Source organism: Phoxinus phoxinus (genome assembly GCF_949152265.1).
Source record: "Phoxinus phoxinus genome assembly, chromosome: 7".
Lineage (NCBI taxonomy): Eukaryota > Metazoa > Chordata > Actinopteri > Cypriniformes > Leuciscidae > Phoxinus > Phoxinus phoxinus.
In genome coordinates, this window is record NC_136882.1 from 40,338,772 (window position 1) to 40,352,343 (window position 13,572).

At 36.6% G+C, this 13,572-nt stretch overlaps 1 protein-coding gene across 1 annotated transcript in view; it reads right to left on the reverse strand.

Moving 5' to 3' along the window:
• glra2 (glycine receptor, alpha 2) overlaps positions 1–12,372 on the reverse strand; it is a gene marked incomplete at its 5' end in the record, with an annotated part of 32,954 nt that extends 20,582 nt beyond the window's left edge. The window contains 4 exons of the mRNA XM_079617470.1: positions 5,223–5,290; positions 10,826–10,959; positions 11,919–11,941; positions 12,223–12,372. Coding sequence (XP_079473596.1) covers positions 5,223–5,290; positions 10,826–10,959; positions 11,919–11,941; positions 12,223–12,372 — 375 coding nt within the window. The remainder of the gene's footprint in view (positions 1–5,222; positions 5,291–10,825; positions 10,960–11,918; positions 11,942–12,222) is intronic.
• Positions 12,373–13,572: the final 1,200 nt, after the last annotated feature.

The following is a 13,572-nucleotide window of genomic DNA, read 5'->3' on the forward strand; positions in this document are numbered from 1 at the left end:
GCTAGAAACAAAAAATTTCGGTCTTCGCCATTTTGATTTTCTTTAAAAAACAAATTTTTAAAACTACTCCTCCACCGTCAGTCTGATTTTCATTAAATTCGAGTCAGATCATCTTCGAACCATGCTGGCAAAAAGTTATGGAATTCAAGTTGATTCGTCAAACCGTTCTTGAATAACGCTCACACAAATTAGACGAAGATCACGCCAGAATGGACGCTAGGTTGTATCTCTGCAACGCTTTAACGTATTCTGACCAAATTTGGTGTGTGTTTTGACAACCATGACTTGAGGCTTCCTGCACAGTTTCGGCACAGTGCCACTTAGTGGTCAGGAGATATGTAAAATGGCTCTTTTTGCTTATAACATGCCGAGTCGAACAATACCCAACTTTCCCATATCGACGATTTTGGGTATCGGCCATTTTTTTAACGTACATTTTATGAATGTAAGATTTTTTCTGGCGTATCATTACAAATCTCGGTGTGTGTCATCGGCACCATGCCCTGACACTACTCAAAACATTTCGGGGCAGCGCCACCTTTTGGTCAAACGATATAAAGAAATTTCCAAAAATAATAATAAAAATTACTTTTAATTAAATTGGCCTATTGTAATGAAACTGGTCTTGCCGAGAACATTGATACTAATTTTGCCATACTCAGCTGAACTTCCTGTCCGCCATTTTGATTTTCTATTTTCTTTAAAAAACTTACGTTTTCGAGCTCCTCCTAGACCGTTGGTCCGATCTTAATCAAATTCGAGTCAGATCATCTTCAGACCATGTCGGCAAAAAGTTATAGATTTCGTGTGTATATACTTTTCGTTACGCATCAACAAAGCTGATGGCATGATGCCAAGCCGACACTGAGGCTTTATCTCTGCAATGATTTGGTATATTGACACCAAACTTTGCATGTGTCATTGTCACCTCACTCTGGTCACACTACATCAATTTGGTCACAGCGCCACCTATTGGTCGGAAGTGATAAACCATTAAATCATATGACTGGTCACTGTATTTGTGATTTTTCAGCCATTTTGCCTGAAATAATCTTAACATGTCTTTAATTTCTCATTATTCCCGCTGGTCTGATGCTAGCATGACTTATGGTGCCTTCCTTGTGCTTGGCCCATTAATGGCTGCTTGCAGCTATATTTTCATGTTGACTTTGTGATTCAGAAAACACCCAAGAGATGCTTTTTGGCTGGCATGCAGACAGAAGATCAGCAGCATTTGTGAATGAGCATTTGTGCTTTCATGCACGGCATTTCATAAAAGCCCGCCATCAATAACAAAACATGCACTGCTGAAAATTTTCCTTTTCTCTGTACGAACGTCATGGTTTAAACGTGCACCGCAAAGCCATTCAGTAACATTTCTGTGTTTTTGTTCAAAGTTTAGCTATAGAAATCCCTTCAAGGTTTTCATGAGATGAAGCTCTTTGAAAACTGTGTTGAATTAATGAATTAGAAAAACCTTTTGTTCCAAGCTAAATTGTGACATTATAAAAAGATTCACCCAAGTTAATTAGCTGCGTATATAATAACCTATATAAATAGTGTACTCATCAAAACAATAAACGCGTGTGTGTGTGTGTTAGTGTGTGTGTGTGTGTGTGTATGTGTGTGTGTGTGTGAGTGTGTTTGTGTGTGTGCACGTGTGTGTGTGTGTGTGTGTGTGTTTTAATTTACTGGTATAAATGAGTAGTTCTTACATCTGTTTATCATTACTATACACTAAACCATTTTTGCTCAGAAATTGCTAGTACTATAAAGGAGGACACATAACACATTGAATTAAATATGAAATTTTTAAGTAGAAATACTGATATCTGTGCAAAATCATTTTTTACAGCGTAAACGATACAACACTTTTCAAAGATGTCGCTTTTGTCCGAATTACTTTGACTTTCTCTGTTCAGTAATGATTGGTTGCTCTAAAACATGTAAACAAAATTAGCATTTGATCAAAGCAGCTTCTCTCTGGTTTGTGCTCATTATCCTCTTGAGATGCGTCGGGATTTTGGGCTGCCGGAATATTCCTTGGAAAAGAAGAATGAGACTTGACTCCAGATTTGGGAATTGTTTACCCCTGAAGCGTCTGAATATCTCCACACATGTAATCAATCTGAATCGCAGGCCTGCTAGCGGATCGAGACGATCGTTGGCCATTTGATTCATTAAAACAAAACAGATTGAACGGGGAACGTGAAGGGAAGTTAGTGGGAGAAGAAGAGTCTCGATTAGCCGTTTCCGTAATCTTGCTCATCTCCAAATGCGAGTGGGACTTAATTGGGTTTTATCCAGTTTATTGAGATACATTCTGATTAAACGAAGACATTTGTGAAGACAATTGCACACAAAAAAAACATGTTAGTAGTAAATTGAGTCTTGGGCCATGTTTCCATCCTCCTATTTTTATATGCGTTTTGGGATATTGCATAAAAAAAGTGGATGGAAAAGCATAAAATGTGCATAAAAATGACTGATAAATGCTCAATACACTCAAACACTCAATATCTGAAGCACTTTTACTACTAAGGCAAAGTCACGTGAGGTTATTGAGGGATTTATTCAGTAAATATGTTCAAAAAAATGACTGATAAATGTTTTTTATGCGATAAGAAGACGAGCATAAACTACGGTGGAAACATATTTACTGAATAAATCCCTCAATAACCTCATGTGCCTTTGCCTTAGTAGTAAAAGTGCTTCAGATATTGAGTGTTTGAGTGTATTGAGCATTTCATAATTATCATACAAACTGAACACACATTAGCCATGTTTCCATCCAACTATTTTCATGCAAATTTTGGGATATTGTATAAAAAAGAAAAAAAAAACTGTAAAAAGTGTTCAGTTCACTTATACTTGTAGTAAAATTGCCATAAAATTATTAAGTAAATAACCGATGCTTAATTGAACAAAATTAAGTTATGCGAACTTGACAATTCCACATTACTTAATTTTTTAGATTGAGCATTACGTTTATTTAGGCTTCTTAATAATTATAAGGCAATTTTAAGTTGAAATTAACACTTACAGTGTGGAAATGTGCATAAATTAAAACAAAAAACTGGAAACAATTGTTGGAAAAGTATTTATCAGATAAATCCCACAATGCGCAACAATAACCCCAAGTGACGATAAACTCAGCGTCAGCTGTGATTGGATAGCTGGAGTAACCAGCGGACCAATGACGTCGCAGCGTCTCTAGTGTTGGTGAGAGTCAGTGTTATTATAATGATGTGGTTTAACTCCCAAGCGTCTCAAACTTACAGTTTATTACTGATATTTTGCACCAATTTGGAATGGATGGAAACGCTGCTTTATTTTAAGTGTTTTATGCCATATTCCAGCTTTGGATGTACCGTATTTTCCGGAGTATAAGTCGCATCAGTCAAAAAAGGCGTCATGAAGAGGAAAAAAACATATATAAGTCGCACCGGACTATAAGTCGCATTTATTTAGAAATTTATTTCACAAAATCCAAGACCAAGAAAAGACATTTAATCTGGGAAGGCAAGTTATTCAGCTCCACAACAGCACACAGAACAACAGCTGAATAGTGTCCGGTGTGTTAGCGTAACACAGGGTTTCCCGCAGCACTTTGGAACTAACACATGCCTGCCGCCTTAGATACGTCGTCAACAAAAAGTACATGAGCGATATCCGCCGTGTTACTCTGTCCTGTTTAGAGCTCAGATTCTCCCGAGCCGATATTTCCCCCGCTATAGGCTACTCTATACTACTCTACTAGAGATCTAGAGAAGTGCGGCGCGGGACTAGATTTAATGGCCGAGCGCGGACGGTAGCCTAATGCACTCACTATGTGTGTGCGGCTGCGGGAGAATGAAACGATTAAATATAAATATATATGAATAAAACATATAAAAATGAATAAATTGTTATTCATCTGTTGCAGAAACGCAACAAGAAGGACTAAAACAAAATAGAAACGATTTACAGGCCAGAGTTTCTATTTGTAACATGTTTGCAGCGTTGAGCGATGTAGCCAATTATTTAAAGCGGTTTATTTCCAGTGTTGGGAACGTTACTTTAAAAAAGTAATTAGTTATAGTTACTCACTACTTGTTCCAAAAAGTAACTGAGTTAGTAACTGAATTACTCTATAATAAAAGTAACTCGTTACCAGGGAAAGTAACTATCTGCGTTACTGTTTTTAAAAAAAAGTTGCTATAATCCAAAGAATTTGGATTTTTGTGAGCAGTTTTCACAAGTCAGTTGAAATGAGTAGAACAGACGGGTGTTTGTACATAACTTTCGATATTTATTGCACGTCGACAGACAGCAAGAGGTTTATCCTGCACTTCAAGTATTATCTTTGTAAGAAAAGTAAACGCTTACACCATATAAAGTGCATATCGGTGTTTTTTGCCACTAGGTTTGTAGATGCGCGTGTCAATTTGAGTCTTCGCTCCTGGACATAATGTACACATTACATGCACGTTCTTGCCTTTGACCACAATGAATTTGAAGTAGTGCTTATATCTCCACCAACTTTTCATCGGATTGCTCCTGACTCGCCATCTCTGCTGCTCCGTCAAATCTGTTTAGCAGTTGTGTGTGTGTGTGTGTGTGTGTGTGTGTGTGTGTGTGGCTCCTGGCGCGTGTGCTGGCATGTGTGTAAAAACACTGGCTCTGATTGGCTACCATGAAACATGACTCTGCCTTAGCCAATCATAATCGCTTACCTCGTTATTAACCCACCTCCTCACTGGCTGCGAGCCAGGGGTGCGTTCGGAATCGGATTACTCAGTTTATTCAATCAATGCTTATAACGCACCGCATTTAACGTCCAGTAACGTTAACGGCGTTGTAACGACGGGAAAAGTAATTAGTTAGATTACCCCGTTACTGAAAAAATAACGTCGTTACCTAACGCCGTTATTTTAAACGCCGTTATTCCAAACACTGTTTATTTCTATATGGGGGAATTTCTTGCTTTTCAACCACGGTAAGAAAAAATCCATACGTCCCAGCCCTAGTAGACGGTAATGTTTTCTCTTGGTTCATCTCAGTCAGTATGAATTAATTTTGATATATAAGTCGCACCTGACTATAAGTCGCAGGACCAGCCAAACTATGAAAAAAAGTGCGACTTATAGTCCGGAAAATACGGTAAACTGAGCTAATGTGGTGTTGAGTCCAAGAGGCAATAACTTTGTGTTTTTAGCAGAGTGAAGCGTAAGATCTCTTACCATCGTGGTCTCTGTCACGGAGCCGAAGCTGTTGATGAAGATGTTGCATGTGACGTTCACAGGTGGACCTGCAGAAGCACACACAACGGCAACATGTTAGGCACAAATTCACCATTCAAGCCTATAGCTGACATATACAGCCATTCAAAATGTATATTTTCAAGATCAAAATGTGATCAAAAATACAGTAAAAATTGTGAAATATTATTATGTAATATTTAGGGCTGTCAAAAGATTAATCGCGATTAATCGCATCCAAAATAAAAGTTTGTGTTTACATAATATATGTGTGTGTACTGTGTATAATTATTTATATATATAAAAACACACAATCATGTAATATATTTAAGAAAAATTGGTTATATTTATATATAAAATATTTATATATAATATAAATTATATAAATGTATATACAGTATATAAATGCAATTATTCCTTAAATATATACATGAATATGTGTGTATTTATACATAATAAATCAATAAATTCAAAATGTATATTCTCAAGATCAAAATGTGATACAAAATACAGTAAAAATTGTGAAATATAATTATGTAATATTATCAAAGCTGAGTTTATCATCATTACTCCAGTCTTCAGTGTCACATGATCCTCCAGAAATCAGTGTAATATGATGATCTGATGCGTAAGACACATTTATGATTATTATCAGTGTTGAAAAATATGTTTTTTTATTTTATAATATATTCAAAATATAATCAGGATTCTTTGATGAATAGAAAGTTCAAAAGAACATCATTTATTTCTAATCTTTTGTAACATTATACTGTCACTTTTGATCCATTTAAAGCATCACCGCTGAATAAATTAATAAAGTGTTTTGTTTTAGTGTAATTTTGGCAATTTTATTATATATTTAACTCTATTCTGTGCTTCACTGTTTCTGTCATCTTCTGAACAGTGTTTTTGAGGCTGTATTAAAGCACCTCTCATGTTTCTGCCTCTTTAATCAATAACTTTGTTTGATCTCTCATTTGTAAGTCTTCGGATAAAAAGCTAATCAATGGAAATATTGCTCTGAATTTTTTTTTAAACCGTTTGTAAAAAAAAATTCTCTCAATCAGAAGAAACATAATCTCAAGAGAACAATCAATCAAGCTTAAAGGATTAGTTCACTTTAAAAAAATCTTTTGCTGATAGTTTCCTCGCCCCGATGTCATCAAGATGTCCATGTCTTTCTTTCTTCAGTGGAAAAGAAATGAAGGTTTTTGATGAACACATTTCTCCATATAATGGACGTCAATGGGCCCCAAACGGGTCAAGGTCCAGATGACAGTGTCAGCGCCGCTTCAACGGGCTTTAAACGACACCAGACGATGAATACGGGTCTTATCTAGCGAAACCATCGTCATTTCAAACATAAATAAAAAAGTTTAAGTTTTATAAGCACAAGCGCTCGCCTTGCTCTGTTCTGTGATGCGCGTTCGTGACGTCACGTAATACACAGTTACGCTGTAAAGGTCACGCTTGACGAGTCAGTGTTTACAGATGTGCGGAAGGAGGACCATACACACATATTCAAATGTCTTTGTGTCAGTTTATCGGTTAAAATGCCCATCTCGTGTGTGTATCCTGGTGTTGGAATATTAAAAAGCCTAAAAGAAAATTTTCGTCAGGATAGAAATGTTTTTCTTTTCACAGAAGCGAGACCTTTACAGCGTAACTGCGTATTACGTGACGTCACGAACGCGCATCACAGAACAGAGCAAGGCGAGCGCTTGTGCTTATAAAACTTAAACTTTATTATTTATGTTTGAAATGACGATGGTTTCGCTAGATAAGACCCGTATTCATCGTCTGGTGTCGTTTAAAGCCCGTTGAAGCGGCGCTGACACTGTCATCATTGACGTCCATTATATGGAGAAATGTGTTCATCAAAAACCTTCATTTCTTTTCCACTGAAGAAAGAAGGACATGGACATCTTGATGACATCGGGGTGAGGAAACTATCAGCAAAAGTTTTTTAAAAGTGAACTAATCCTTTAATACAAGAAATAAAACACTATTTAAAAATGATCATGATAATGTTCAGTGACTACTGTAAAACATATTTATTTTACACATACTTTCACATTTAATTCAAAGTGTTGCTGTTTTTGGAAATTGTGGCAATCGTGTGTCCGCCAAACTCTCCTCAGTGGATGTGTCTCGGGTGATCTCGCAGCGGATCCGGTCGTGCTCGACTATCATGAAAGGAGTTATTAAAGAACTCGAGGTGCTGGTTACTAAAAATAACCCTTGGATGCGCCTCGGAGGCGTTGCGAACCTCACGAATGTGTTCTAACAAGATTGCATTTTAATCACTCCTGGGCTCAAACATCACCCGTGCCAAACCCGAACAGAAGCTGCCGCTCGTCTGCCACACACACACTCAGACTCAACTTTAATAGCAACAAATAAAGCCAGGTGTGTAACGTATAAGGAAGAGTTATGCTTTCCCTCATGTTCATCTTTTCTGTGTGATCATTAACAGCTCCAGTTCTTCTCTATATCAGTGTCAGTGTTTCTGAACTCCTCAAACGCCTCCCCTGTAGTCTCGAGTTTCTTCCACGTCACAATATTCCTCATTATAATAATTAATGCGCAGAATAAAGGGGCGGGGCCTGGTTGAGTTAGTTAGTAGTGTGTTAAACTGGCGGTTATGGAAAGGGGCGGGGCATTTCCCAAACACACTCGAAGCGCTCGACCAATCACAACACCCTGCTCCAGCCGACCAATCAGAGCACAGTGTGCTTTTCAGGAGGAGGGGCTTCATAGAGACAGGAAGTAACCTGGACTGTGTTTACCGTATAACGCCGTAACTCGTGCTTCACTTCTATAGTACGATTCATCGTTGAAGAAATCCACTCGCTTCAGTCGCGACTGTTTCCCGAAACCGTATTCTCGCAAATTGGTCGTTCAACCGTGTTGTTTAATGACGTCACACACGTAGAGTAATAATACTGTTAATGAATCTGTTTGAGATCGAATTAACGCAAGATGTTTTGCTATAAATTAGACATGTCATCTGAGGAATATTTCTCAGTTATTTTTCTTTATTTCCAGATTCGATCATAGACTCGTTCTTGCGCACTAGAGCTCGTTCACACACACACACTCTTCAGAAACTACACTTTACATGTCGTCACTTCTTCTTGAGTCTCCATCTTTGTCTGACTCCGGTTTGAACATAAAAGGCTAAAAGTTTTTGATATTTTTAGTGTGTGTGTGTGTGTGTGTGTGAGGTAAAAGGACACAAGCTTTTGAAGCTCCGCCCCCTGTGCCGGGAGCAGCAGCTCATTTGCATTTAAAGGGACAGACACAAAACGGTGTGTTTTGATTGTAACATGCGATATAAAAGTATCTGTGGGATATTTTGAGCTGAAACTTCACACACACACTCTGGGGACATCAGACTTATCTTACATCTTGTGAAAGGGGCATTATAGGACCGCTTTAAGCAGGAAAATGTTCTATTTCTATGCCCTTCTAGAGCTCAAAAACAGCATCAAGATTTGTATACGGCCTCTTTAAATAATACACCAGAAGAACTCGCTGTGTTCTTCAGCCGGTCCTCTGGTTTGACAGGCAACAGGAAAACATTTAATACTTTAACCAAAGTCCCACCAGCTTCCAGTAACTTCTCAATATTGCATGTGCAGATGAACGTGGAATATACGGATACTTCAATTATGATTTATGTTGTTTTATGATAACACTTTACAATAAGGTTTCATTAATGAACAACACTTCTACAGTGTTTATTAATCTTAACTCATCATTTATTAATACAGTGTCCCAGTGAAATTCACATCTTCACCCTTTATTCAAATATTATTATAGATTTTGTAGTCATATTGCGTAGTTGTGCTTGTTTTATTAGTGATAATAACGCAATGACGAAGTGTGCAACATAATTTTTGTCACGCAAAGAGATTATGAACACATGCAAAAATTAAAGAATCAGCCAAATATTAATAACTGATTATGTTGTAGTCAATGTTTGCTTTTTCCTCTGCTTTTTGTTTTTTTGCATCGTAAAATAAAACATTTATCTGTAGTTTGACTAATAATTTTGTTAGATAAATACCTTCACCAAGTTTAGTGTTTGTTCTTCCCTCATATTTAAAATATTTAAAAATATCAATGTTTTCCTCATATTTTGATGGTTTGATCAAATTTGTAGAGTAATTTAAAAATATCCTAAATGCTTTAAAATGTTATTGCTTATTGTTGGTACATGCTTTAATCTATGATAATAAACTAGATATTTTTTGTGGGTTTTCAGTTTTAAACAAAACAAATAAAAAATGAATCTGTTAATAGTTAATAATAAAAGTTAATAATCTGTCCCGGTCATATTTCACCCAAAACTAATAAATTATATTTAGCATAATGAAAGGAAACCATTTTTTTGCATTGTGACATTAATTTAATCAATTATGCACATTTCATCCAAAATTCTTGTTGCTGTAATTGAACAAAAAATCTGTGTAATCTGAAAAAAAGTAATTTACATTATGATTGTATTTGTTGCACTTAAGTTAGGGAAAATATGTTTAATATATATATATATATATATATATATATATATAATATATAACTACGCATTCACTTATAAGTCTATTTTTACCAATATTGAACATTCTTAAAAAAATATTTTTTGTGTGTTTAACAGAAATAAATAACAGCATATGGATTTGGAGTGACATCATGAGGGTGAGTAAATAATGACATAATTATATATTTCTATCTAAAGTTTGGGGTCAGTATTTTTATTGACTTGTTTTATTCATCAAGAATGCATTAAATTGATCAAAAGTGACAGTAAAGACATTTATAATGTTACAAAAGATTCTGTTTGAAAATAAATGCTGTTCTTTTGAAAATTGAAATAAAAATGAAAATCTTTTTTTAAATGTGAAAAATATGAACTGTTTTCAACATATTATACTGGTTTCTGAAGGATCATTATAATAATATTTCACTGTTTTACTGTATTTTTGATGAAATAAATGCAGCCTTGGTGAGCAGAAGATACTATTTCAAAAGTATAAAAAAATCATACCGTCCCCAAACTTTTGAACAGTAGTGTGTGTGAATATATAGCTATATATATATATGTATATAAACTCTATATGTACAGGTGAAAAATGAGACTATGGTGCAAAAGTTAATTTATTTCAGTAATTCAACTTAAAAGGCGAAACTAATATATTATATAGACTCAAAGTGAGATATTTCACGCCTTTATTTGTTATAATTTAGATGATTATGATGGCTTATGAAAACCCCAAATTCAAAATTAGAATATTGTGAAAAGGTTTTCATGAGCTGTAAGCCATAATCATCAAAATTATAACAAATACAGGCTTGAAATATCTCACTTTGCATGTAATGAGTCTATATAATATATTAGTTTCACCTTTTAAGTTTAATTACTGAAATAAATGAACTTTTGCACCATATTCTCATTTTTCAGTTTCACCTGTACATATATATATATATTAATAATATTGTTGTCTCTTTGACGGATGTGAAATGTATGTGTAGAAACATGTAAATCTGAATGTTTGACTGGAGATTGTAAAGCAGAACTGAACCTTTGAAGTTGGGTCGAATCCGCGCATCATATCCCGAAGTTCGGCCCATCAGTTTATCCAGGAAATCTGAGGGAGACATCGCCGAGGAAGATTCCCGAGGGAACAGCCTCTCGTTCTCCTGACCGGCCGTTATCCTGAGACACGGGGTCAGTACACATCACTAAACATCTGCATAACAGGATTAAATGAGGCTATACAGTGGGGCTAGTTGTCACACCGGGGCTAGTTGTCACAGTGGGGCTAGTTGTCACAGGGGGCTAGTTGTCACAGGGGGGCTAGTTGTCACAGTGGGGCTAGTTGTCACAGTGGGGCTAGTTGTCACACCGGGGCTAGTTGTCATACCGTGACAAGCTAGTTGTCACACTTTTACTGAATATTTTTCAGTGAAGGTTTTTTTGAATGTCAGTTTCTGTTTAGACACACATACATAAAAATGTCCACCGTTGTTGTCCAGGAAATAAGAAACAGGCATTTAACACACACTGACCCTCACTGTGGGGCATGTTGTCACACTATTCACACACACACACACACTATTCACACATACACAAAAACAATACCTCAACTTCATTATATAGTGACTTAATGTAGGCTGTGTAAATGTTGTTTTATTTGTTTACTTATTAACCAACACAAATATGATACAGAATTCACAAATATAATAAATAGATGTTTGAAACCAACAAACTAAAGCACTGATAGAGAAAGTAAGCATTGGTTTGACTTTTTGATATTTTATTTGACATTCAAATTTTCCATCTTATGCTTTTTAAAATATATATTTTTTATTGACTTTCAAATGCTCTTTATAGTGTGAGAAGGGTTATTTAAAATGAGTGGAAAGGAGAACTATTCACTTAACGGTTCTTTATCAAAAAATGGTTCTTCTATGGTTTTACAGTCAATCAAACATTATTCAGACACCAGATATGATTTTTGATATGTTTTTCAACTGAGTTCTGCTCATATTTCATCACCATTTTCTAAACTATAGCGGATAAACTGATGATGTGAGACATGTAGAGGGAGTAAATGTTCGGTTTGACTGGATATATTTGGAACCAAAAAGACGAGCTATAGATTATGAAGAGACCTGTGACAACTAGCCCCGGTCTCCTTTAACATCACAGAAACACAATGGAATCTTCATTTCTGGTTGTAACTGTAACTTCCGATTCTTCTTTGATGTGTTCTTTGTCGTTCTAATTTTCATTCGAGCATTCTTTAATTGCCATGGCAACGCACGTCAGCATCCATCCGCGCGCGCACAAGAGAACGAGCCGAACGCTCTTATAAACGATATACTAATATATGACTAATGTTGACTGATATGTAACCTAATATATGACTAATGCTGCTTGAACAGTCGCGTCTGGAAGTAATACTAAAGTACATACCTGAAGTTGAGCATTATTAAACACGCGAGTAAAGTTGAGAGGAGTTTCACAGAAGGGCGAGTCATTCCCGAACACCCGTCGTGTTTTCTCCAGAACTGAAGCACAGTTTTCCTCAGGTGAACCCAGAACCACTCCAGCCCAGATGCTCATGGTTTATCCGACACCGAGACGCACCGCGTCCACGAACACACCCGCAAAGCTCCTAAAATCATTCCGCGCGCGAAGGAAACACCATGAGAGATGACAAGAGAAATCCTGCTTGTGTGTGTGTGTGTGTGTGTGTGTGTCGAGTGTGTCAGTGCTGGAGCATCTCTTTAAATCACAGGCGCGCGCGGGGTTCAGCACTCGGGCAGCTCCGCGCCTCTCTCTGCGCATGCGCAACTGTTTCAAAGTGGTGGATCGTGAGTGGATTTTGATCAGGGACATTGGAATATTATTAGGGTACGAATTTTGGAAAGTTTCGTTCAAATTAAAGCTTGAACCAGGATCTTCATATACAAGAGAGTTTCACTCGTCTTGGATTCCCTATAGTGTCGTATATCAATATCCCAGTGAAACGCTTAGCAAACAAGAACAAATGTGGGCGGGGCTTGATTGTGGCAGTGGGGAATTGATTGGATAATTGGACGGTTGTGGTTTGCTATTGGTGGATCTCATGTGAGTGACAGGTTGCCCCACCCTCGACATCAGAGAAGAGAAGAGATGTCACTGTTGTTCTTACACAATAATGATGTGCACCTGTACATCATTTAGAATAAACATTGCAATATTCCATAAAAAAACAAGAAATGTTACATTTTTTGAGTTATTTAGTATTCGCACAATGATTCTATTCACTTAATCATATGTTTTTCTACATAAAAATGAATAAACATCATAAAAACGAATAAACATCATCAATTCTCTTTTTGCAGGTACAGTACGCTAGTCATATAAAAAAATAATAAAAAAATAATATTGTGCTTAACCTCCATATTTCATTATTTTTTTCTTCTTCTTTTTTTTTGTATATCTATCAAATTAAAAAGGAAATAAACAATAGGCTCACCACCAGCACACACCTCTTGGGAATTTAGCGGGAACCCAGGTTGCCTTGGAAACAGATTCACTTAGCACATGATTGCAAATGCTAAAAGGTTGAGCTTGTTGCTGAGTGACAGACGGGGTCACGCCTGTGACGGACAGATCCACATTACCGGCCGAGGAAAGGCTTTTCTCCTGTTCTCTCAGCTCTGTTATAGGGTGTGCAGACACCTGTCATATCTGAGGGTCTGTATGGCAGCATATGGGGAAGTTATGAAATCTGGAGATGGATTTGCTACATTTTTATCGCATCTTGTTTTTGTTTGT